At 39.0% G+C, this 25,626-nt stretch overlaps 1 protein-coding gene across 1 annotated transcript in view; it reads right to left on the minus strand.

Annotated features, from left to right (window-relative positions):
- HNRNPR (heterogeneous nuclear ribonucleoprotein R) overlaps positions 1 to 19,991 on the minus strand; it is a gene marked incomplete at both ends in the record, with an annotated part of 30,406 nt that extends 10,415 nt beyond the window's left edge. The window contains 7 exon segments of the mRNA XM_079698162.1: positions 1,399 to 1,575; positions 3,952 to 3,981; positions 3,983 to 4,033; positions 14,314 to 14,427; positions 16,809 to 16,916; positions 17,469 to 17,587; positions 19,835 to 19,991. Of these exon segments, the coding sequence (XP_079554288.1) occupies positions 1,399 to 1,575; positions 3,952 to 3,981; positions 3,983 to 4,033; positions 14,314 to 14,427; positions 16,809 to 16,916; positions 17,469 to 17,587; positions 19,835 to 19,991 (756 nt within the window).
- Between the last annotated feature and the right edge of the window lie 5,635 nt (positions 19,992 to 25,626).

A 25,626-nucleotide genomic window follows, 5' to 3' on the forward strand; every position in this document is an offset into this window, starting at 1 on the left:
TTAACCTTCACTGCTATTCACTTTATCTTTAAAAAGATCTGATTTCATATCTCAGTATTATCTATCTGAAGATTTTCTCCCAGAGAATTTCAGAAAAAATACCTGAGACTGATCATTCATCTGCCCTTGGAGATGAAATTAGATATAGGTAAGCCACAGGCAAAATAACAATATATAAAGAATACCTGCTATGTTTAATCAATGTAAAGAAATTTAGAATTTCACATTTTACATAAAACACAGAATTCCAACATCTGAAACTACATATCGAACACAATACTTATAAAATTATATGAAATGACAGGAATAAAAAATGTTTCATTTAAATGGCTATGGTGATGATTTCCTTGATAAACTTTAGCTTTTTAATGGCTTAACATTACTTACCTATTAGTTTACTAAAAAATATGTAATTAAAAAAAATCATCCATATGTTGGCAGAAACAAGGAAATAAAGCTTTGAAAACTTCTCGGTACTGAATAAACAAACTAGAAGGAAAAGTCCGTAATAAAAACTAAAATCTGGGTCAAGCTAGAAGTAGAACTAATTTTGAGGCAACTAATAAAACCAAAAGCCTTGGTGAAAGAGATTACCATTCTAGAAGAACTAGAACTAGACTAAGTGAGGCCTTTAGCTGTCTGGCAAAAGAATATGCCAAGGAACAACGATATTGCTATTTTGGGTTACTGAGAGGGTTGTATCTTAACAGAATAGGAACAAAGATATACTTAATTGGCATATCTGTTACTACTACTACTACTACTCTGGAATAAGTACAAAGGGTAAAAGGCCCTACAGAAAGGAAATTACTAGATTGGTTATAAAACAGTAGAAAAAGAGAGAAAGATTAAAGACAGAGAGAACTGGAGGGCTTGGAAACAAAAAGATAGCAAAGAACAAGAATATACTTAGAAAATAAACTGTATGATTAGGCTATGGCAAAAACAAGAGAGATTCACAGCCATTTCCTGAATTGTGTCCTAAAAGTCACTGTTGCCCAGTTATGTTCCCCAGAACCCATCCCAGACTTCATCACACTTTAAGAATCCTACCCTAAAGTTTAACAGCAAGAATTGACATTTTTGTCTAAGATCAAAAGAGAGACCTGCAGAAGCCAAATATTCAATGAAACTTTAGATACTAATCACTCTAATAAATAACTTCTTAGAATTATGGGAGACTTTCTCTAATACCTTATTTCTTGGGTACTTTCATTTCTTTTTTACTTTTATAATCAGAAAAAAATAGCCAACGGTGACATACCAACTCAGTCAATATAAAAACTTTCAAAGCAAAAACTAAAGAAAGTGAAACAATGTTAACTGCAAATGTTTTCAATTGAGGTATTTCTCTCAAATAATGACTTGCTAGACAGTGGGCATTTGCTTATCACATACCAGTTTAACAGCTTCCTGTGCAGCTTCCTTTCCACAGAAGGTGATAAATGCATACCCTCTGTTCTGACCAGACAGTGGATCCATCATAAGACGTAGATCCCAAATGGGACCAGCCTTTTCAAAAAGGGGCACCAACTCATCCTCATATAAATCTCTTGGTATTTTACCTACAAAGACCTGAAATAAAACCTCTGTGTTAGAATCCCAATGTAAGCATTTGATTTTAGAGCCACAAAGCCTAGTTGCCTTTTTTTTTAAGGGGTGGGGACAGAAAGATGGTTAAGGAAAAATGGGGACAATTTGAATCTTGCAAAGCTAACCTTAGTTTTTATTATAATGACTTACAGGGCATCAACACAGAACAATATTCTATATTGAAAAATGGAAAATGATTAATAAAAGTGTGCAAAATCTGTGGTAACAGCTCTAAATTTTGAATTTTTATAATTTGTCTTTTTCTCACAAAAAAACAGAATAAAAGGCATGTATAAATCTTCATGGAAATACCTCTGCATTTTTATAAAAACAATAATTGAACAAAAAGATTGATGAGGTCTTCCTCATATTTTATCCTCAACTCCTAATTCTTTACTACTTAGAACTCCAGTGCTGGGACTCCCCTGTGGTTAAGACTCGGCCCTTCCAATGCAGGGGGCGCGGGTTCAATCCCTGGTCAGGGAACTAAGATCCCACATGCTGCGTGGCTTAAAAAAAAAAAAAAAAACTCCAGTGCTTCAATCTATCCCTTTCTCTATCAGGATATTACATTTTAAGTAAGTATGAAAAAATTTTTTCAACATTTGAAGATTTTGTGCACTTATTTAGAATTATATAGTAAGCAGGATTAAGTTATATAAGAATGATAAATTAGAATAAAACAATCAGAAACCCTCTCAGTATTTAATATCAGACTACAATTTTCTTCAAATTTCCACCATGTCAACAACATTGAAAATAATATTTTATGTTAAAACATTTGCAATCCACACACAAAGTCTTAAAGAGTAAATTAGTGTTTGCATGAGATGAATTTTCTAGTGAAACTCATCTACATCAACATTTCATATTCTGAAATGACCTGATTAATGAAGTAATAATAATAGCAATCCAAAAGATGCCAATATTATTACTGGAGATTAAGTTTCTGGTGTTAATAAGCTCTACTACAGTTGTGCTATCTTAAGACAATCCTTTTCAAAATAATCAGATTCACCTTCACTGCTACCTGGTAAAACTTGAGGTCTTCTTCTAAATCTCTAGCACAATTCTCACACGACAGCTATTCTCATTTGTCTACCTCCTTAAAGTCTCCAATCCTCGTTCACTAAACCTCATTCTAAGGAGATCACCTGCAAAGCCACTGGTTTCCTAACATTCTTTCCTCTCAGTCTTAAAAACCTTTCTCAACATCTATTTTCACTTCTTTCCTTTATACCTCAGAAATTCACCTCCCTTCCAAAAAAAGGTTAGCTCCTTAACCCTAATAAGTAAGCCCATTTCTTCTCACTACCTTCTTCTGGAAATAATCACAAATCTTCATCTCTTCAACTGTCCTATTTTGCTCAGTGCATTCTCTCCTTCCCAGTGGTTCCTCCAGCTTCAAACATGCCAAATCTCCCATAACAAAACAAAATACAAACAAAAAACCCCCTTTTTTAGCCTGTATCTTTCCTTTCACTTTTAAATGCTTTGAACACATGGCCCATATCTGTTTTATTTCACTCATGCAGTTATTCAACACATCTACTGTATGCTTAGTACTGTGCAGCTATGAGAAGTATAAATAAGACATCAGGCATCATCTGAGTGACATCCCTACAGAACCATCTTTCTAATAAAAGCTCACTCTGAAAAGTACTTGCATCTACGCTCTCTTTAACTCTCTAAAAATTGGCTTCTTCTTCTATCACTAAACTGTATGCCCTAACGTCACTAATGGACTTCTAAGGACCAAATTCAGAAGTCTTTCTTTCCTCAGTCTCATCATCCTTGCCTTCTCAACAAGCATTAACACTGGTGATGTTATCTTCTGAAAATTCTCTTCCCTTAAGCTTTCAGAATTCTCCACTAACCTGGTCTTAATCTTTAACTACTCCTCTATCCTTTCCATGGTGATTCGTCTATCCATCTAATAATAATCTGCATGTTTCCCAAAGTTATGGCCCTATTTCCCATAATTCACTGTATTTTCTTCACTCGTAAGGATCATATCCATTCCCAAAGGCTACAACTCTACAGTCATCTCCCAATACATCCCATACATCCCAAGACCTAATTCTAGATCTCCAACTACCTACTAAACATTTCCTCTGATAGTCCTGATTTTATCCCAAATCATCAGTAAGTTCAGCAACGCCAATTTCTGTTTTTTGATTATAAATGTATGTATAGATAAGAATGACTATGTATCAGAATATTAAAAGTTGTTATCAATACATGAAAAAAACTACTCTAATTTTATTCTCCTTATTATATTTTCTAAATATTTTACAATAAAGGTATATTTGTAACAAACGTTTCCTTTATCCAAAAATCAAAATGACTAAAACCCACCCTTGTCAGTCGGCTCCTCTGATTTTCCCCACATTTCTCTTGGGAGAACGTAATTTCTGCTCCCCCCTCCACCCCAAGATAACTGAGGAAATAATACTCTCATAAATAAAAACCTCAGATATTTTTAATCCCTCCCATTCCCATCCATATCCAATTTTTTTTTTTTTTTTTTTTTTTGCTGTACGCGGGCCTCCCACTGTTGTGGCCTCTCCCGTTGCAGACGTGCAGGCTCAAGCGGCCATGGCTCACGGGCCCAGCCGCTCTGCGCCATGTGGGATCTTCCTGGACCGGGGCACAAACCCATGTCCCCTGCATCGGCAGGCGGACTCTCAACCACTGCGCCACCAGGGGAGCCCTCCAATTTATTTTTTAAATATAAGCTGAAGTCGCTCCAATGTATAATGCTACCCTATACAGATAACTGGCTCCCTTTCTATTCAGAGAACTTGTCCAGACCTTTCACGAGACATGGACTCATAAGCCATGTATTTTTCTACATTCTAGAGATAAGAGTGAACACCACAGAAAGGGCTAGGCATTAATGAAGCCTGTATTCTACTGACAGACAAAAAAAATTTTTAAAGATAAACAATATGATTTCAGGAGGTGTAAAGGCTAAGTAAAATAAAAGCAAAGGGACTTCCCTGGTGGTGCAGTGGTTAAGAATCTGCCTGCCAATGCAGGGGACATGGGTTCGAGCCCTGGTCTGGGAAGATCCCACGTGCCACAGAGCAACTAAGCCCGTGCGCCACAGCTACTAAGCCCGCATGCCACAACTACTGAAGCCCGCGCACCTAGAGCCCACGCTCCACTACAAGAGAAGCCACCGCAATGAGAAGCCTACACACCGCAATGAAGAGCAGCCCCCACCCACCAAAACTAGAGAAAGCCCACACACAGCAATGAAGACCCAACGCAGCCAAAAATAAATAAAATAAATTTATTTTTTAAAAATTTAAAAAATAAAAGCAAAGAAAAGGGGGACTTCGCTGGTGGTTCAGTGGCTAAGACTCCATATTCCCAATGCAGGGGGCCCGGGTTCGATCCCTGGTCAGGGAACTAGATCTCGCATGCATGTCGCAACTAAGAGTTCGCATGCCACAACCAGAAGATCCCACATGCCGCAACTAAAAAAAAAAAAGTTCCTGCGAGCCCCAACTAAGACCTGGCGCAGCCAAATAAATAAATAAATATTTTTTTAAAAAAGCAAAGAAAAGGCATAAAGGAATAAGAGGTTGTATTTTTTTTTTTTTTTTTTTTTTTTTGCGGTATGCGGGCCTCTCACTGTTGTGGCCTCTCCCGTTGCGGAGCACAGGCTCCGGACGCGCAGGCTCAGTGGCCGTGGCTCACGGGCCTAGCCGCTCCGCAGCATGTGGGATCTTCCCGGACTGGGGCACGAACCCGTGTCCCCTGCATCGGCAGGCGGACTCTCAACCACTGCGCCACCAGGGAAGCCCGAAGAGGTTGTATTTTAATAGAAGGGCCTCCCTGAAAAGGTGAATTTGAACTGAGACCTAAGAGAGAAAATAAAGTAAAAATCTGAGGAAAGAGCATTCCAAGGTGATGGAACAAGTACAAAACGATGGGGAGTACAACTGACATATCTGAAGAACAGCAAATAGGCCAGTGATTAAAATAAAAGATCTGGGACTTCCCTGGTTGCGCACTGGGTAAGACTCCGCGCTCCCAATGCAGGGGGTCCAGGTTTGATCCCTGGTCAGGGAACTAGATCTCACATGCATGCTGCAACTAAGAGTTTGCATGCCACACCTAAGGAGCCCACCAGCTGCAACTAAGACCTGGTGCAACCAAATAAATAAATACTTATTTATTTTTAAAAATTAAAATAAAATAAAATGTCCACACAGGAGACAGTGATGGGAAAGAGAGAACAGGGGCCAGATTAAGTTAAACCATGGTTAGAAGTTTGAGTTTTATTTCTTAGGAAAACAGAGGATTTGAGTAGACAAACAACTGGGTATTACTTATGTTCTAAAAGGAATATTCTGGGGCCTCTTTGGTGGCGCAGTGGTTAAGAATCCGCCTGCTAATGCAGGGGACATGGGTTCGAGCCCTGGTCAGGGAAGATCCCACATGCCGAGGAGCAACAAAGCCTGTGCACCACAACTACTGAGCCTGCGCTCTACAGCCCGCAAGCCACAACTACTGAAGCCTGCGCACCTAGAGCCCATGCTCCACAGCAAGAGAAGCCATCGCAGTGAGAAGCCCACGCACCGCAACGAAGAGTAGCCCCCGCTCGCCGCAACTAGAGAAAAGCCCACGCACAGCAACCAAGACCCAACGCAGCCAAAAATAAAATTAATTAATTTAAGAAAAAGAAAAAAAAGGAATATTCTGGCAGCTGGATAGAAAGTGGACTGTATGGAAAAACAGGCTGACCAGTCAGCTTAATACGGCAAGGGATGATGGTGGCTTGCTGTAGTAGGGTGACAGCTTAAAGGTAGGGAGAATTTGAGAAACAGTGAGTTTTTCGTTATGTGGGATTCAAATCTACATTTTATTTACCTTGAGCAAGTTTCTCTATCAGTGAGTCTCAAGATCCTTACCTGGGAATAACATCAGCAAGAGGGTTCAATTTCCACGTGAGCAGAGAGCCCACATCTTGATCCTCATTTTATTCCCAGCACTGAACACAGTGCCAGGGACACAACAGCTGCTCATCTTTGAATGAATATACGAATGAACATCTACCTCATACTGTAACTTACACACTAGATCCCATCCTTTCTTTCTTACTCAAGGACCCTTGGTCCGGCAACAATTTTATCATCAATTTCCCCCTTTATACATGGATCATTCCTATCAGCACATAGTATGTTATAATTTCTCCCTTAAAATTTAAATTAAAATAAAAAATAGGGGCTTCCCTGGTGGCGCAGTGGTTGAGAGTCCGCCTGCCGAGGCAGGGGACACGGGTTCGTGCCCTGGTCCGGGAAGATCCCACATGCCGCGGAGTGGCTGGGCCCGTGAGCCATGGCTGCCGAGCCTGCATGTCCGGAGCCTGTGCTCCGCAACGGAAGAGGCCACAACAGTAAGAGGCCCGCGTACCGCAAAAAAATAAATAAATAAAAAATAAATCTTGATTATAACACCTTCTAGCTATTGCCCCGTTTCTCTGCTACCCTTTGTAGCAAAATTGCTCAAAAGAGCCATATATACTTGCTGCCTCAAATTTCTCATCTCCTTAGTCTCTTGAATCTTCTCCAAATCTGGCTTTTACCACCATTCCAGTCGAAGTCATTAATGCCATCAATGCTGTCACAATCAAATGTCAATTCTTAGTCCTCATCTTACTTGGGAAGTTTGATATAATAAACCATTCTTCCTTCTATGAAAACTTTCTTCACTTGACTTCTGGGACACCCCACTCCTGGTTTTTCTTACCTCATTGGCTCTTTCTTCTCAGTCCCCTTTGCTAGTTCCTTCTTGTCTCCCCAAACTCTAAATGTTGAAGGGCTGCAGGAATCAGATCTTAGACCTTTTCTCTAGCTACACACACTTCCTTGGTGACACACCCAAACTCATGGTTTTAAAATACCATCTAGAGACTGCACTGGTGGTCCAGTGGTTAAGAATCTGCCTTCCAATGCAGGGGATGCAGGCTCGATCCCTGGTCGGGGAACTAAGATCCCACATGCTGCAGGGCAACTAAGCCCGTGCTGCAACTACTGAGCCCGCACGCTCTAGAGCCTGTGTGCCACAACCAGAGAGCCTGCGTGCCGGAATTACAGAGCCCACACACTCTGGAGCCTGCACGCCACAACTAGAAAGAAGCCTGCATGCCACAACTAAGACCCAAGGCAGCCAAAAATAAATAAATAAATAAATAAATAAATAAATAAATATATATATATATTTTTTAAACCCATCTAGATGCTTATGCCTCCCACATTTATAATCTCCAGTCAGAATTCTCCTATGAACTGCATGATCTAAGCAACTGCTCACTCAACAGCTCCATCTGGATGTCTAAGAGACATATAACTCGTAACATGTCCAGAACTGAACTACTATCTTTCAATCCTGCTAATTTGCTCTTCTCTATAGCCTTCCTCATTTCAACAAATGGCAATTCCATCCTTCTAGCCACTCAGGTCATGAGTCTTAAAGTCATCTTTGGTTCCTTTCTCTCATATCTCCATATCCAACTCATCAATAAATCCTGTTAGATATGCTTTCAAATTATCCAGAATCTGACCACTTCTCACTAGCTTCAGCCATATCACCTTACAACATTATCAACTCTATAAATCAGCATTCATTAACAGGGCACAACACTTAAAAAAAAAAAAAAAAGCTACTGATAAAAGGTATCCTGAAACAAAAAATACACAAGAGTAATTGGTATTAATTTTGAAATGTATTTTTTGTTGTGGCTAGGTTCTCTGGCCACACTAGGCCTAGCCTGGTTTGAATATTTTTAAATTTGAGAGTATCTGTATTTGAGTATTTAAAAACTGTTCTGGGAAGAAAATTCTGCTTTATATTGTTTCTATTAACATAATGCAGTTGTGCTTCATAATTACATCATTCACCATCCATATTTTCTCCCTACCCATTACAAATACAGGCAAAAGCAAAGAAAGCACATGCAGTGGCACTATGAAAATACAGTTGAGGGGCTTCCCTGGTGGCGCAGTGGTTAAGAATCTGCCTCCCAATGCAGGAGACATGGGTTCGAGCCCTGGTCCAGGAAGACCCCACATGCCGCGGAGCAACTAAACCCGTGTGCCACAACTACTGAGCCTGAGCTCTAGATCCCATGAGCCACAACGACTGAAGCCCACGTGCCTAGAGCCCACGCTCCGCAACAAGAGAAGCCACCGCAATGAGAAGCCCATGCACCGCAACAAAGATTAGCCCCCGCTCACCCCAACTAGGGAAAGCCCGTGGGCAGCAACAAAGACCCAACGCAGCCAAAAATAAATTTAAAAAAAACAACAGTTGAACATACCTAAGTGAGGAAGCTAAGTGTCAGATTATTATACTTCTTTCATGACACATGTCTATATTTTTAGAACCATTCAGGTTTGCTTCATTAAGCATACCTAAAATGAAAAAAATCTGTATTTTCAGGAAAAGCAACTTAATGATTACCTTACAGAAAGAATTCGTAACAGCAAGCTCCTCATACTCTAAATTATCATTTGAATGTTGGAAGTCCAACGTATAGCTTTTCCATAAGAATACTGTTCTATTTTAAAAGAAACATCAGGGAATCCCCTGGTGGCCCAGTGGTTAGGACTCCATGCTTTTACTGCAGGGGGCATGGGTGTGATCCCTGGTCGGGGAACTAAGATCCCACATGCCCCGTGGCACGGCCAAAACAAAACAAAAAATTAAAATTAAAAATATAAATAAATAAATAAAAGAAACATCCACAAACCTATGGTTAACAAAGTGCCCAATATTATAATCACTGGGGTCCATGAAGAAACATGCCAAAAATACTGATTTGTTTGAGAAATAGGAGATGGTCTCATTTCAAGATCAATTTACCTTAGGACATTAAAAGAACTTAAAAAGGCTGAAAATAAATAGTATTCAAAAACTAAGATCACTCTTTTTAAAGTTTTTAAGCTCTATTTTTAACTAACTAAAATGTAACATAAATGTTTTCCTTTTATTAACTTGTTGAGCCATTCTGGCTCCATATGAGCTGTTCAGAGTAACCACTCAATCAGGTTAATCCTCCCCCTCCAGGACCAACAGAATCTAGCGAATACCCTAACAACAGTTCTTCCTTTACTCACTAGGCATTAAGGCTTTGAAAGTTTTGGCTGTCTATCATCTATCCACTCATTATTTCAACAGTAATAGAGGAAGCCCTCTGAGACTCTGGAAAGAATCAACAGAAGTAACCATGCAGCTCAACAGTGTCTTTTTTGGGGGGGGGAGGGGGCTGCATAGGGTCCTAGTTGTAGCACGTGGGGGGTCTTCATTGAGGGGTCCGGGATCTTTCGTTGTGGCACGGGCTCTTTGTTGTGGCATGCGGGCTTAGTTGCCCCATTGCATGTGGGATCTTAGTTCCCCAAAAAGAGATCGAACCCACGTCCCCTGCATTGGAAGGCGGATTCTTTATCACTGGACCACCAGAGAAGTCCCTCAACAGTGTCTTTTGATTATCTACTAGGGTGGTTCCATTATCCAGCTCCTATTCGCTATTTTGCAAACACAGCAGCTTTTCTTTATATGTAATTCAATTCAGATGCTACAAAGTCATATACTTACAGGTCTGTTAAATACACTGGTTCTTTAACACTTCAACTAGCTAATACACCAGAGTTAGATCCCAATCTACCATTTCCTTTGAATTCCTCAACAGATCATCAGTGCTATGCTCTTTAAACAAGAGTTTATTACATAGACATGATCTCCATAGAGATTACATTTGTCAATGGAAACAAATTAAAACAGTTTTACAATACCAGCTGAAGAATAGAAAGATAGTGTGACACATGGTAACTAGATTTATCATGGTAATCATTTTGAAACTACAGAAATATCAAATTACTGTGTTGTGCACCTGGAACTAACACAGTGTTGAAAGTCAACTGTACTTCAAAAACAAACAAACAAACTCATAGAAAAAGAGATTAATCTGTGGTTACCAGAGGCAGGGTTGAGGAGAGGATGAACTAGATGAAGGTAGTCGAAAGGTACAAACTTCCAGTTATAAGTACTAGGGATATAATGTACAACATAATATAATTAGCACGGCTGTATGTTATATAAGAAAGTTGCTAAGAGAGTAAATCCTAAGAGTTCTCATCACAAGGAAAAATCACTATTTTTTTCTATTTCTTTAATTTTATGAGATGATGGACGCCCACTAAACTTAGTGTGGTCATCATTTCATGATGTATGTAAGTGAAACCATTATGCTGTACACCTTAAGTTTATATAGTGCTGTATGTCAAGTATTTCTCAATAAAACTGGAAGAAAAAGGAAAAAAAAAGGATACAAAGGTATTATAACCAGACTAAGCCTGAGAGCCAAGGCACACTAAAAAAAAAAACGCATTTCAAAATTGATACTTATCATTCTTGTGTATTTCTCATTTCAAGGTCAATGCTTAGCAACTATGTCCATTAATGAGTACTCACTTATAGGGTTAATTCACAGTAGATTTTTATTTATTTATTTATTTATTTATGGCTGCACTGGGTCTTCGTTGCTGTGCTTGGGCTTTCTTTAGTTGTGGTGAGCAGGGGCTACTCTTCGTTGCGGTGCGCGGGCTTATTGTGGTGGCTTCTCTTGTTGCGGAACACGGGCTCTAGGCACGCAGGCTTCAGTAGTTGTGGCTCTTGGGCTCTAGAGTTGCTCCACAGCATGTGGAATCTTCCCGGACCAGGGCTTGAACCTGTGTCCCCTGCACTGGCAGGCAGATTCTTAACCAATGCCCCACCAGGGAAGCCCTTTACAGTAGATTTTATCCAAAGATAAAACCTCGTAGTCTTCTCATAGCTTAATTTTAATAATGTCAGTCTCATGTACTGACCCTAATTTCAACTTCCTCAGTCAAGAGCTGATAATAATTTGGGGGGACTTCCCTGGTGGTCCAGTGGTTAAGAATCCACCTTCCAATGCAGGGTACATGGGTTAGATACCTGGTCGGGAAACTAAGATCTCACATGTTGTGGAGCAACTAAGCCCACACGCCTCAACTAGAGAGCCCAAGTGCCGCAAACTACAGAGTTCACACACTCTGGAGCCCGCTCACCACAACTAGAGACAGAAAACCCCATGCCACAACTAGAGAGAAGCCCGCGCACTGCAACAAAGAGCCCGAGTGCCGCAACGAAGACCCGACGCAGCCAAAAATAAAAATAAATAAATAAATAAAATAAAACATTAAAAGAAAGAGCTAATAATAATTTTTAGTAACTGTAATGAACCAAAAAAGAACAAAAACCCAAACCTTAGAGCATCCATATGACACTAATTAAAACCAATTATGTACTAAACCTATCATCAACCCAGTATGTTAAAAACTTTAATTTTCAAAACATATAGGCCAAATCTCATGAAATCTAAACTTAAGGGAGAAATCCAAACTTTTACACTGCACTCTTATTGCAACAAACTGCTTGACAAGAGTGGCTTAGGCTGGTGATCTCATATAGGGATTTTTGCTGCAACCATATCTGCTGTATGTAATGATATCTAACATACAGAAAAATGCATCTTTCTGCTGTATGTAATGATATCTAACATACAGAAAAATGCATCTTTCTGCTAAAGAGGGAGTGCAATATAAGAGAATGTATACATATTTTACAATTAGCATACTATTTGTTTCTAATCGGATACTCAAAAGTTTACTCTATTAAATTGTTCAAATACTTCCAGTAAAATCTTAAAGTACTAGCAAACTCCTTCCTTATCTACATAAAGCAAAGATAAAACAAGTTTCCATTAAAGAGCTCATTAAAGAAACCAATCTAATAAAAAAAGTTTATTTCTATAATTATGAGATAGATACAACCAACTAATTTTACACCAGGCTATATTCAACATTGTGAAGAACAGAACCATATGATACAAATAATTTTTACTCCTAAGGATTTTATAATTAGTCAAAGAAACAAAACTAAGAAAATGTAGCAATAATTGATAAGGATATCACATGGTATACTACAGATAACTTTTTCAAAATGTATTCTCCTCTTGGAAGTGTTTCAAGCTGCCTCAAGAACAAGAAAAAAGGCAAAGCATCAATTCCACTTTTATTCATTTTATATGAGGGCTTAAGGTAAGAGAAAAAAAAATCCTGATGCCAGGAACAAAATTTAAAACCATTAGAAAAAAATACATATGGTGTAGGAGTCCCTGTAAGAAAGCTGAACTATATTTCCATATTGTTTAAAAATAAAATATAAATGTAGATTTTAAAGAGTCACAACATAAATAGAACATTAAAGATAAAGGATGGTGGAGGGGGATTAATGAGAGGACAAAAGTGAGTAAAAGGCTAAAGATATCATTCACTTGTATATTGTTTCAATGACACTTGCTCCTGTAAGGAATGTAGATGGTTTACAGTCCCAATCCCAACTCTATCAATAATTATATAGCATTAAGTAATTTACAGTAGTTTTTTGAGACTCAAAACAAACATATGTAGCTGATACAGGTATCACAAAAAACAAAAATGCTTAGAGCCCTTTTCATAATGTTAAATATTAAGAAACAGAACATTAATTGTAATGTATAAAAGAAGTTCAGGGAACCAATAACTGTAAACATTTACATACAGAAAATATTCTACATACAGAGAACATTCTACATACAGAGAACATAATTAGAATTAGCTCTGATATACATCTAAAGTGTTATGTTAAATGGTGATGTCTTTATCTATCTATTCACAAACCAGAAATAATAATCTTTGCTTCTGGCTACCTGAAAAGTTAAGTTTCAGCTTTTAGAAGGGTGCCATTGACAATGTTTGAGTAAAGTTTTAAGATTTCTTAGAATTCTAATATAAGTAGGAGATATATAACAATACCACCTAAATATTTTAACTGACATCATCACCTAAGGAAGCTACTGCCATCACTTTGTTTTAAAGAAAATCCTGTAAGATTATCATTTAACCTAGTTTAAATTTTAAGTTACGAAGTCAGGATTACAGTACTCAAAGAAAAAAAACCATAACCAATTATTTGTCAAATACTGTGTGCCTACTATACTCCTGGCACTATGCTAGGCACTAAATAGACACCAAACAGAAAAGGTCCGTGCAGTAACAGGGCTTACCTTTTGGCACACAGTTTTTTCCATTTAAAGGATTAGAATAGGCTAGCACAAAGGTACATGAAGAGACCTTCATGAAAACACAGATGGAGGACGGATTCCTTCTTTGTTCAAGTATAGACCAATGTGCTCAACCTTTTATCTGATTCTACATCCTTCCCTTGTGCAACCCACTCCCTTCAATAAATCTCTCTGTGAACACTGAGTATCTTCTATGTGATGAAGGGGAGGGTCAAGGAGGGAGGACAAGCACCATTCAAAATTACTGACATAAAACAAAAACAAAAGCAGAATAAAGCAATTGTTTCTCCTTGATAACCTCACCCCCAGGACCTAAAATGGTGTGTTGTTAGTTGCACAGTTTTAGTAGCCAGTTCCAAAAACTCTACATTCCTTTACAAAGTGTTTGGGTATCTACCAGTCACATGATTATCCCTACTTATGATGGCAGCAAAATACAGATGGATATCCAAAAAAATAATAATAGCTCTTTGAAAAACATCAATTTTTCCCCCATCATACAATAGGTAGAATTATTTACAAACTGGAAAGATTTCAGCAAACAGCTGAAGAACACTTACTTCTGTTCCAATTCCAGGTTGCATGCCAGAGTACACACTGTCTGGTGGAGGACCACCATACTTCCTCTGTCCTGTGGTTACATCCAGGGTATAACCAGTCCTCTCAAGCAAGGCCTAAAGATAATTATACATAATTATTTATAGTTGAATATTAAATATCATACACACACAAATCAAAATATAAATATTTTCCAAAAGGTACCCTAACATCTTAGGTTATGTATTTTAGTTTGGGGAAAAAAATCAAAGTTCACACTGGTTCCTCTCACACGTGTTGACTTTTACTTCTCCTTTCCATACATTTAATGGAAAGAGTTGCAGGCAAGTTAAGTCTCCAAGCACACATCACTTTTTTGTTATCAGAACAGAAAAAAGGGGGAAGGATTACTAAAACTTCGACATAAGCTGACCCCAGGCTACCTATTCATACTTATGTACCACAGTATTCCTCATTTTGCACCCCCTCTATGTCAATTAGATTTTTTCCTTATTTCCTCCCTTTACGTAGCATACTTACATCCAGTGACTCTTTTCAAATGAAATGTTCTCTATCCCCTTTAAAGAACATTGCGGAAAGGTTGTATTAATTCCAGTGAGGATGCTGGCGTTAAAGGATATCAAAGTGATTTGAGTGTCCATATCATACTGACAATAATAAATTCATAATACAACAAACAAAAAAAAGTTCTCTATCCTTAAAAAAAGCAGAAGTCCTAGCTCTTTTATGCAACTTCTCTAATTTACTATTTCTCACATCGTCCTAGTTTTTCTACTGTACTCAAATAATTTAACCTTTATTTTGTTTAATCCTGTTGTTTTGTACTCCTACTACACCATAAGCTCCATAAAAACCAGACCATTTCTCATACGGCACAGACTCAAAACATCTGGCAATTACCAAATGAATATACTCTCAGGTTTCAAAAAACAAACTATGTTTCCTGATTTCCAACCTTCCTCACAACATTATATTAGGTATTAAGAGGAATCATAGAGAAGAAGATAATGTCCTTTTGCCCTTAAGGGTTTGTGTTCGTGTGAAAGGCCTATAGAACAAAGACACGTGGAAAAAAAGAAATGGAATCTACCTAGAAAGGAGAATTTTACACTTCAGGTTTTTAAAATCACAGCATGTCAGAGCAGCAAGAGACTTTAGACATCACCAAGTTCAATAGTTTTCAAAAATATCTCTGGAGGAACCCCGGGATTCCAGTTACCTTAGACTCTCCATTCTTCTACCTTTGACTATTTTAACCACAGAAATACATGTAATATAGAATACACACAAAACATATTACATATTATACATTACTTGTATAATATGTAATATACACATATTACATATATAGTATGGACCTTCTCAAGAGCAAATAGCCAGCTTTAGGGAAATAATACAGATCTATCCAATGAACAGCAATGAGTTTTTAAAAAAACAACCATTACAGCAGCATATAGAGTTTTCATCTATTAGTTAAAAGATATAAGAATGGGATTACGCCATTTTACAGATGAGGGAAAAAAGGTACAAAGGAGCTTTATATATGCTAGTTACATGATAAAAACTATGTTATATTTCTTGTCTAAAATATTTCTTGTACAGACTTCAACGTTAAATAAATTAACTATTTCAAACTCAAAAGTCTATCACTGCAGCAAAACATCAATACCCATTTAATTCTTTTACTAAAAGCCCTATATTCACCTTTCAGTTTATCTAAATAATAATAGTAATAATAATAATGGCTCATAGTTATACTGTTCTCGTTATATTCCAGGCATTACACTAAGCACTTTACGTATCTTAATTCCTTTAACCTTCACACTTCATGAGGTAGGTACTATTACTGTTCCCAGTTTACAAACAAAGAAACTGAAGTAAATAAAAACTGAGAAGGAGGAAAGCAGTTATTAAAACACCTCTTCAGCAAGAGAAAAGACACAAAATACTTGGAAAGAAACTGAAAAGACATGATTGAATCAATCTAAAAAACTATTATTGGAAGTATCAATAAATATGTCATTCATAGCCAAAAGAACAAGGAATAAGGGAGAGTATGTTTAGGAATTTTCACCAAACATACAATTAAATGTCTGCCCCCAAAATTCTTCTTACGTAATTTCCCCTAAATTATCTCATTTCCAAACACTAGTTTTTCTTTTTCTTTTTTTTTTACGTGCAATAAAAACTGTTTCCAGAGCTTCCCTGGTGGGGCAGTGGTTGAGAGTCCACCTGCCGATGCAGGGGACACGGATTCGTGCCCCGGTCCGGGAAGATTCCACATGCCGCGGAGTGGCTGGGCCCGTGAGCCATGGCCGCTGAGCCTGCGCGTCCGGAGCCTGTGCTCCGCAACGGGAGAGGCCAGAACAGTGAGAGGCCCGCGTATCGCAAAAAAAAAAAAAAAAAAAAAAAAAACTGTTTCTAGGAAACATGAAAAGAAGCATTTGATCTCATAATTAAATTTAATTTCATTACAACTATCCAAGTCAAGTTTTACCTTGATCTTTGCTTCATCGGGTCCCTTTGTAGACTCTTGCACCTTGCTCCCCTGTTTCTCCCTTTGCCTGTAGGTCTTCATAACTCCACATAAAAATGCACTTTTGTTCTAGAACAGCCAAGTAATTCAATGAAAAAGAATCACCATGAATTGATGAAGGATCAAATACATAATTAAATTTAAATTTCAGGAGACCAGAATTTTAACAAAATATTTACTCATTTATTCACTCAACAAATATTTGCAGAGTGGTTGTTACATGCCAGACTGGAACAGACAGCAGTTAAGACACACAAGACCTCCGGGGAGCTTACCTGCTACACTGGCAAAACAGTCTTCCATTGGTTGATATTTAAATGTATCTGGGCTATTTTGCCAGGTGTCCTGAATCTATTCCTCCCACCAACATTATTTCCCTCCAAGATAATAAAACAGGATCACATAACCCAAAAATATTACAAAGGAGTGAGAGACTTTTCCTTTATGCCTGTGTTTCTGAAAACTCTCTGCCATGTAGATCTTTTTTTCTTTAAGCTAATTTTTTAAAAGAAGCAGAGGTAGTCAGAAACAAAAATACCACTCCTCCACGGGAAAAAAAGTAACAGTAAAATAATCTCAGATCATTAGTTGTTCAAAGACATTTCTGAATAATGACCTTACCTGAACATGTGATAAGTCACTTTCCTTGAACTGCTGTAGTACAGACAGAGCTCCTTCTTCATTAAATTCCCTGAGAGCATCAATGGCTCTTTCATCAAGATCGACATAAGCTACCAATCCTAAAAATTAAATTGAAAAGGGGTAACATTATTGCAACAAAGGGGATAATCTAAACTGTGCTATCAGTGTTTAATCAAGAATTGTTATATTCAATACTATCACTAACTACATTTTCATTTAACTGTATGTATATAGGCAGCTATACAAATACTATACAGAAAGGTCAAGAGTACAAATATGAAAACAAAAGATAAAATGTCAACACCTATAAACATAAATTTCAATCCCCATATCCCCCCCAAAACCAAAAAAATCCTAACCCCATTTCCCACTCCCCAAAACGTTTAAGTTCCGGAAGTTAAATCTGATGTACACATTGTACTACAGATTAAGCATTAATGTAACAAGTTATGTTAGGGTGACAAGAACACGCTGTATTTCCCAAGGAGCAACCTTCAAATTACATGCACTGTTGGAGTTACTGCTAACCACACAAGAAGTGGGGAAAAAAATAAGAGAGAACCTCTTTTACTAAATAATTCTTTCCACTCTCCAAAAAGTGTCACAGGCTTTCCCTCCTTAACACCTAAGATAAAATGAAATTCATCTGAACATCTACTTTGCTGCAATCAGAATGTGGAAAGGCATAATTTTAAACTTTTCTATAAATGCCAGTGCAGCTTGATTAATCAATTCTGAAAGTCATATTTTAAGGCATTTTTTTGTTCTTCAGAAGTGTCACAATGAGATTTTAAAAGATGCTGTGGCATTCACAACACTGTCAACAATGACAATTTTTGCAAATGGCATTAAAAGGACTTTACTGTGGACTTAACAAGCAAACTATACAGAAAATATATGCACTGCATTCTATATATATATACAGTATATTTAACTGCACACAGAACATTTACTAAGTTTAAGTATAATTTCTTAAGTCTGTTAAATTTTATATTTCTCAATATTTCAGAATTGATCCAAAGTAAAATGGAAATATTTGGCAGATTAAAACCCCCAAATCCATATGAAATAACATCAAAAGTGACTCCATTTTGGTAAAGCCAAAAAGAACTTTACTCCATAATAAATACTATCACTTGCGAAGTTACTTTTAAAAAAATGTTGCCATGATTTGTTTTAAGAGCTCAAAATGAGCATGCCTAAATAATTGGAGTTTCCTTACTTGAATATTCCATATCACCACCCAAAGCCACAACTCAGGATCGCCATCAGTCCATTCTGTCAATCCAACCCTACACCCAAACCATCAGCCTCTTATCAGTAACAGAACACTCTACAAGAGAGTATCTCAAAGCAGATCACTGCCAATTCTCTATGGCAGAATGTCACAGAAAGTTCCTGAGGACTGATTTTCAAATGGGACCATCACTCAGGAGTCATTTTGAGAAGTCATTTTAATGTCTAAAATTATCTTGAGCTTCTCAGATTAAAAATAAAAAATGTTTTAAGGACAAAAAAACCCCAGATATTTGTTACTACGGTACTTAAGACACGTTTGTGAGACAGTTCAATTCTCTCTCCCAGAATCTGGATAGGCACACAAAACACAGAGGAAGAAAGTTTCCATCTATGGCCCCAAAGGGGAAGGACACATTTATTTATGAACAACACTTCCTAAGGGGATATATTTCTCTCCCTCTTTAGAACTTCAAACCACTTACAACCACCATATTAAAATGTTCAAATTTCCTTAAGCACTTAACCATGGGACTCCTAGATTTAAAAAAAAAAGAAAGAAAGAAAAAAAAAAAGTCAGCTGTTACAAACCAAACACTTCCAAATTACTGAGAGTTGTGGATGTCTGTCTGTTAGAAACTAGACAGGCCACAAACTCTCAACGAGTCTGACATTTATTATCATTTCAGACAATACAGTCTAACTAATCCTCTTATTATGCCACCTAATCAGACCTAAGCTGTTTTAACTAACAATCACTTTAAGAAGCTAAAGTAGAAAAGTAAAAGCAAAATGATGACTGATTTAGATTAAGAAAAAATGTAAAATTTGATATGCTGAAACATATATATTAATTGATGGTAAATCTAAGACAAATTGATGTACTGTTCTGAAACAACTAAGACTGCATATTCAACACTAAGAAGGCTTTGAAATAATGAAATAAGATATCAAAGTCAAACCCAATATGCCCTCAATGAAGGGAAAGTAACATTCAGCTCTATATAGATCAGAAACAATAATATTTAACCTTAAAAAAAGTCTATAAAATTCAAAGTGGTTTGCCCTCACTTTCATAACCAGTCAGAAACAAGAAATGTATATTATACCTGTCTGAAATATTTCATCAAGTCTTTCTGCCACCTTCTGTGGGAGGCCTGCCTCTATCAGTGTCTTGTAGTGTTCTGTGTGAGTTACACTGGAAGTATCCATTGGTTCTTCCTCTTCTTTTAACTGTACCGCATTACCATTCACCTGATTAGCCATTTTATTATGCTGCTGGAAAAAATTCAGGAGCTATATTACATTAAGCCAGAAATAACTAGTTTGTAGGACAATGCATGATTTATCTAAACTAATTTGTATACATGCTGCTAATAACTTCTATCAAAATATTATTTTATGATGTCTTTTCTGATGTATCTGACCTAAATTTGCATAATAATTCTGTAAAACCATGGAAAATGTACATGGAAGTGTTATTTAAGGAACTTCATGTACACTAGGTTAAATAAAGGCTTGAATTTACTTAAGGTAGAATCACTGATTAACAAAAGCAGCTGTTGTGTCCTGATGAGCTTATCAACAAATCACCACAAAATCCTAAAAAGCCCCTCAAGCTCTCAATTCTTACACAGTTTTAAAAAGTTTGGTTTAAAAACAGAATGAACACCCACAGACAACTTAAGGTTCAAGGACTTTCAAATTTCCTAGCTCTGCTTCAAATCCAAGATAGGTGTGAAATAAATGCCCTGTTGTCTCTAGTTCAACATTCTGGTGATTTGGGTTTTCTCCGCCTCACTTAAAACAAAACAAAAAACACAACTTGACATTAATTTTTGTTCTAAAATTAATTTGCTATTCCCATTCACAGATTTAAAAGAAAAAATGACCAGGTTTAAAAGCTAAATGATTGTTTTAAGTCCACATAAAATAAAAAGTGAGCTATAGTTAAGGTTGCTTCTTAAAAAAAAAAATCATGAGTGTATACTGAATTTTTCATATCAGTAAAATAAATCTAAAAAACATATTTTAGAACGGATAACTAATTTCTTCCAAATAGTTTCAACAAACATTACCTAATTAGGATAAACTTAGGTCAGATGTCTCAGATTAACCGACCCAAATCATTTTGGGTGTTCAACCTGTACGTAATGCTGAAATGGATCAACTCCCTGAAGAGAGAGATTAAATAATAAAACCATACAAGGCCAGTCTCTATACTACCTCCTCAAAAGATGGAATTAAAGTTAAAGTGCATTTGTCTGTGGTGGAATTATAATGTGATGAAGGTAATAAGCACCAGAATAAAGACATTGCAACGAATACTGAAATAAAGGACAAGAAGGTGGATTTCAAGGAAAAGCCTACTTTTCTTGATGAAACTCAAGATACCTAGTCCGCTATAAAGAAAATACAAGTTTCCTAAAAAGCACTAAAACCCATACGTAAGATAACCACACCTCCAGACTGCTTATCAAAACACTGTGCAAATGCACCAGGTGCAGTTTTCCGACTTAAAACAACTTCATTTCAAAGTCCACCGATATTTAGTTGAAGTTAATGAAAAAGGGAGGAAGACTAAGAAGGAGGTAATACGGGGTAGAGAGGAAAATGCAGAAAGGGTTACTTTGAAAATGGGATAAACAATATCATGACTTCTTATGATTACAAAACATTATTAAGACTTAGTAGCCCTCTAATGTCTATACAGACGCAGACTCCGTGGTTAATCGCTGGATGGATAAATGCTTCTCAAGGCAAGCCTCAAATTCTGATGAACTGGCAAAAACAAAACCATTCAAAACTGGCACTTCTGATCAAGAAACTACTTACAGTTTAAGATGAACAGTTTACTGATTAATACAACCTACTTCTATAAAGATGCATCCTAAAGTCCAAAACATCTTTGTGAACATAGTTTTCCATGCTCCCCCACCCCCAAATACGACCATAAGATCATCAGAACTCAGAAGTTCTCCGTATCACAAGACCCCTGCAGTATTGCACCTTGGAATACTATTAGTCACCGAAAGAAAGCAAATTTTTAACAGAAAAGTTCAACGAACATCTGTTAAGGTGGTATTTTTTTAAGTATGTGTAAAGCAAAAAGACAAGTTGCATATTAAGCACAAGACAGAAATATTTATGACTACCATTCACTGCAAAGGCTCTCTACAAGTTGATTCTGAAATTGTTTGACATTTACAAAAAAAGTCTGTAAACTTTAACAACAACAAAAACGTACAACTATTAGAGTCCAGAAAATAAAATCTTTCGGATCAAGGAAAAAGCTCTCTTCAAGCCAAATACAATGTGCTCATTTAAAAAAAGACTTTCATGTCATATGAGACCATTTAAAACTCTTGTGTATATTCAATACGATGCCACACAGCCAAACCATATTTCTGGATGCAGCAAATACACTAATGTGACTTAAGTCATTTGATCTAAACTTTTTTGCGAAAAGTAGAAATTTAAATAAGGGCTGCTGGGAGATTTGGGAAGTCTGGCACTAGCCCCTCCCTGATTTTTTCTGAACATCTCGTGAAAATTCTTCACATTTAAGAGACCGGCTTTAAAAGAACCAACGAAATGAAGACTAACGGTTATCTCATGGCTTAGGAGTGTCAAGCCCTTAACCTACGACTGACTCATGAGACATAAATTCAGCCTCCGGAGGACAGCAAAAATCTGAAACAGGTAGTGTGAAAGGACTGAACCCTTCAAGAGCCCCGTGGCTTCAAGTTTTAAATTTTGGCAATTACGGTTTCTACCGCAGAAGAAAAAGAATCGCCTTTCCAATTTAGTGCGCCTATGACAGTCTTAGAATTAGGTATCTCAGGCGCCGCTCCAAGGCTAAGTTTCATGGCCTCTAGTAGTCATTTTTTCCTTCAAATCTCGACTCGCAGCATGCAGAATGGGGGAGGGGAGGGAGGCTTCCTACACAAACCAGCCTTTTGGCCTCTGCTTCACACAAAAGTTTTCTCCCGGCTCAGGTCACCCGGGGTTTGTATCCCGCCCTCTGCCCACCCCCTCCCCATGCCGGTCCGGATCAGCAACACATCCCACTCGTGGCTAGGCCGGAAGAGACGGGAGCGAGACGGCTCCGGCGGGGAGAGGCTATGGGGCCGCGGGCGTCCCAGGCCGCCGGCCCGGCCCGGCCCGGCCGCGTGGAGCAGCGGGCGGAGGCGGGAAAAGCGCGCCCGGCCCGGTAGCCTGCGCGGAGGGCGCCGGGCCGGCCGGACCGTGGGCCGGGGGTTGGAGGGGCGGGGGGAGGATGAGCGAGGGCGAGGAGGCGCCTCGGCTGGGCCAGGCCCTCAACTGAGCGGCCGGACGAGGCTGAAACCGCCACCAGCCCATCCCCACCCCCACCCCGGGGCCTCGGAGCGAAAACGAAACTGGGGACAAGGCGCAGTGCCACGGCCGGGCCCAGTAGGGTCGGATCGGGGCTCCCGGCCCCTCCCCCCGCGGGCCGGCGCGAAACTCACCAGGGCAGAGCTGGGGCCGACGGCCGGGCCCGTGAGAATCAGCGCGAGGCGCTTTGAAAACGAGTAGAAATGGCGCGCGCGCCACCCCCTCCCCCCCTCATGGACAGAGACGCGATCCCGGCAGCACGCGGGGTTTCCCGGAACTGCTTCCAGGGACTCCGAGCGGCCGGGCAATCACCGCGCGCGGCGGCCTGAGGAACAGCTCAGAAGACCAATAGTAGCGAGAAGAGGCGCACCACGCCGGACGACTTGGGAGCCAATCGATGAAGCCGTCGGCTGAGCCAATGAGGGAACTCAGCGCCGCCGGCTGGGGAGCCTCCGGGGCGGGGGAAGGAACACAAAGGGGTCTGTGGCGAAGCCCCGGGTGGAGGCCGGACGGCCGTGCTCCAAGCCCAGGGTGCCGAGGCTCCTCCCTCTTCGTCTGCAGCCGGCGCGAGGCCGAAAAAGTAGGCCGCCTCCGGAGCCCCCCCCTACCGTCCGCACCGGGTTGTTCTGCCGCGGCCCTCCCGCCCCTTGGCTGGCACCACAGCGCCGGTAATCCCGCCGGGAGCCGCCGCCGCCGGCGTTCGCCCCAGACACGCCCACCGCCACGCGGTCCGGCCTCCCTCTAGGTCGTCTTTTGGGCTCTAGTTAGAACACGGTTTAAGGATTTGGCTCGTCTGTTTTGTTGGAGAATTTCTTCGTGTAGAAAATCATCCCTTGGAACGCTCGGAAAGCTGACTCCCGGGCTCCCTTCCACACATCGTTGGGAGCAGCTCAGAATGTGAGGGAAATCGCGTTTCTCAAGAGCAATGTTACCTACAAATGACAGAGCAGAGACCTTTCCTCACGGGGTTTGGAGCTAATGAATATTCACAAGGTAGATAGGTCAGATACATAGAACTACGAAACCAAAGGAGCCGTGCAAGGAAAAGGGCTCATTCCCAAGGGAGACTAATTCCCGTTATTCCTAAACATTTCTCACCTTCCACCCCCTACTGGTTTGTTCCCTGTCTTGCCTTAGTCCAAACCTATCTCATCCCACGGCCCTTCCTTTCCGACCTCATCTCCACTGCCCCATCCCTCTCGGGAAGTGGAGGAAGCCAAGCGGTGGTCTGCAAGATTTCCAGATAACTTCGAGGATCGTTTAAATTTCCCAGAAGCTATCAACCAAAAATTAATTATGGAAAACCTATGTGCCCGGTACTGGGCTAAACGTCACGGTGAATCCAACTTTTGTATTATGGGGTGTGAAACTTATACAAATGCTGGGATCCTTTAGAAAAATAATATAAAATGATGAATACAAATTTAGGAACAGAGTCTTGGAAGGGCATGGTAAAGGGACTTTGAAGCTTAACCTTTATTAGCTTCACATAAATCTGCTTCTAGCTCGAGGGTTCTTAACCTATTTTGTGCCATTCGACAGTCTGGTGAAAGCTATGGATCTTTTAGGTTTTTAAATGCATAAAATAAAGTAAAATACATAGCATTACAAATGTTGAAATACAATCAGGAAATACATTTTTTAAACTCTTGTGACATAGTAATCTTTTTCTTTAAGTATTAAATATCAAGATCGTGAAGCAGGTCAAACAACTACTGAAATGTAAGCAATGAGGAGATATTTCATGAAATCCCACAACTATAATGTGTATGAAAATATCTGTGATTCCTATTGGTGACAGAGCGAAAAGTACTGCTAATTCTCTGGTTTGTTGCCTACATTAACAATGGGGAAAAATGCTTAATTTTGGCAGTATATTAGTGAAAATAAAGTTGTTATTTCTTTCCCTTCCAAGTTGAAGGGCCAGTGAATTCCATTCAGAGATTCTTTTAAGTCCATTTAACACAGGATAAGAACCCCTGGACTGGATACTGTAATTAAAGTGACTCTATCAGCCAATATTTTCTGAGATAATATTTCAAATATTCACCCATATGGTCCTCCTAAGTATACTCCACCTTTCCAGACCATATATCTTGATTTTTTTGATTTGGAAAATATGGTGATCTGAGCTTTGCATTTCAAAAACAACTGTGTGTGTGTGTGCATTCGTGAATGCAGTATTATACAGATATTTGTTGTACGCCCTCTACATATAAATCACTGTGTTGAAAGTAGGAAATATAAAATGAATAAAACAATCTCTGTCCTCTGAGAGCTTACATTCTAGCTGACAAGTCAGGACAAGTATACAAATAGATATAATAAAAATGAGTTGCTAGGGAGAGCTCCAGCTATATCTCTTAACCTTTTTTTTTTTTTTTAAATTTGGCTGTGCTGGGTCTTAGTTGCGACATGTGGGATCTAGTTTCCTGACCAGGGATTGAACCCAGGCCCCCTGCATTGGGAGCTCAGTCCTAGCCACTGGACCACCAGAGAAGTCCCAGTAGATGTTATTACTTTGAAGAAGTTCCGTTTTATTCCT

This window comes from Hyperoodon ampullatus (genome assembly GCF_949752795.1).
Source record: "Hyperoodon ampullatus genome assembly, chromosome: 2".
Taxonomy (NCBI): Eukaryota; Metazoa; Chordata; class Mammalia; order Artiodactyla; family Ziphiidae; genus Hyperoodon; species Hyperoodon ampullatus.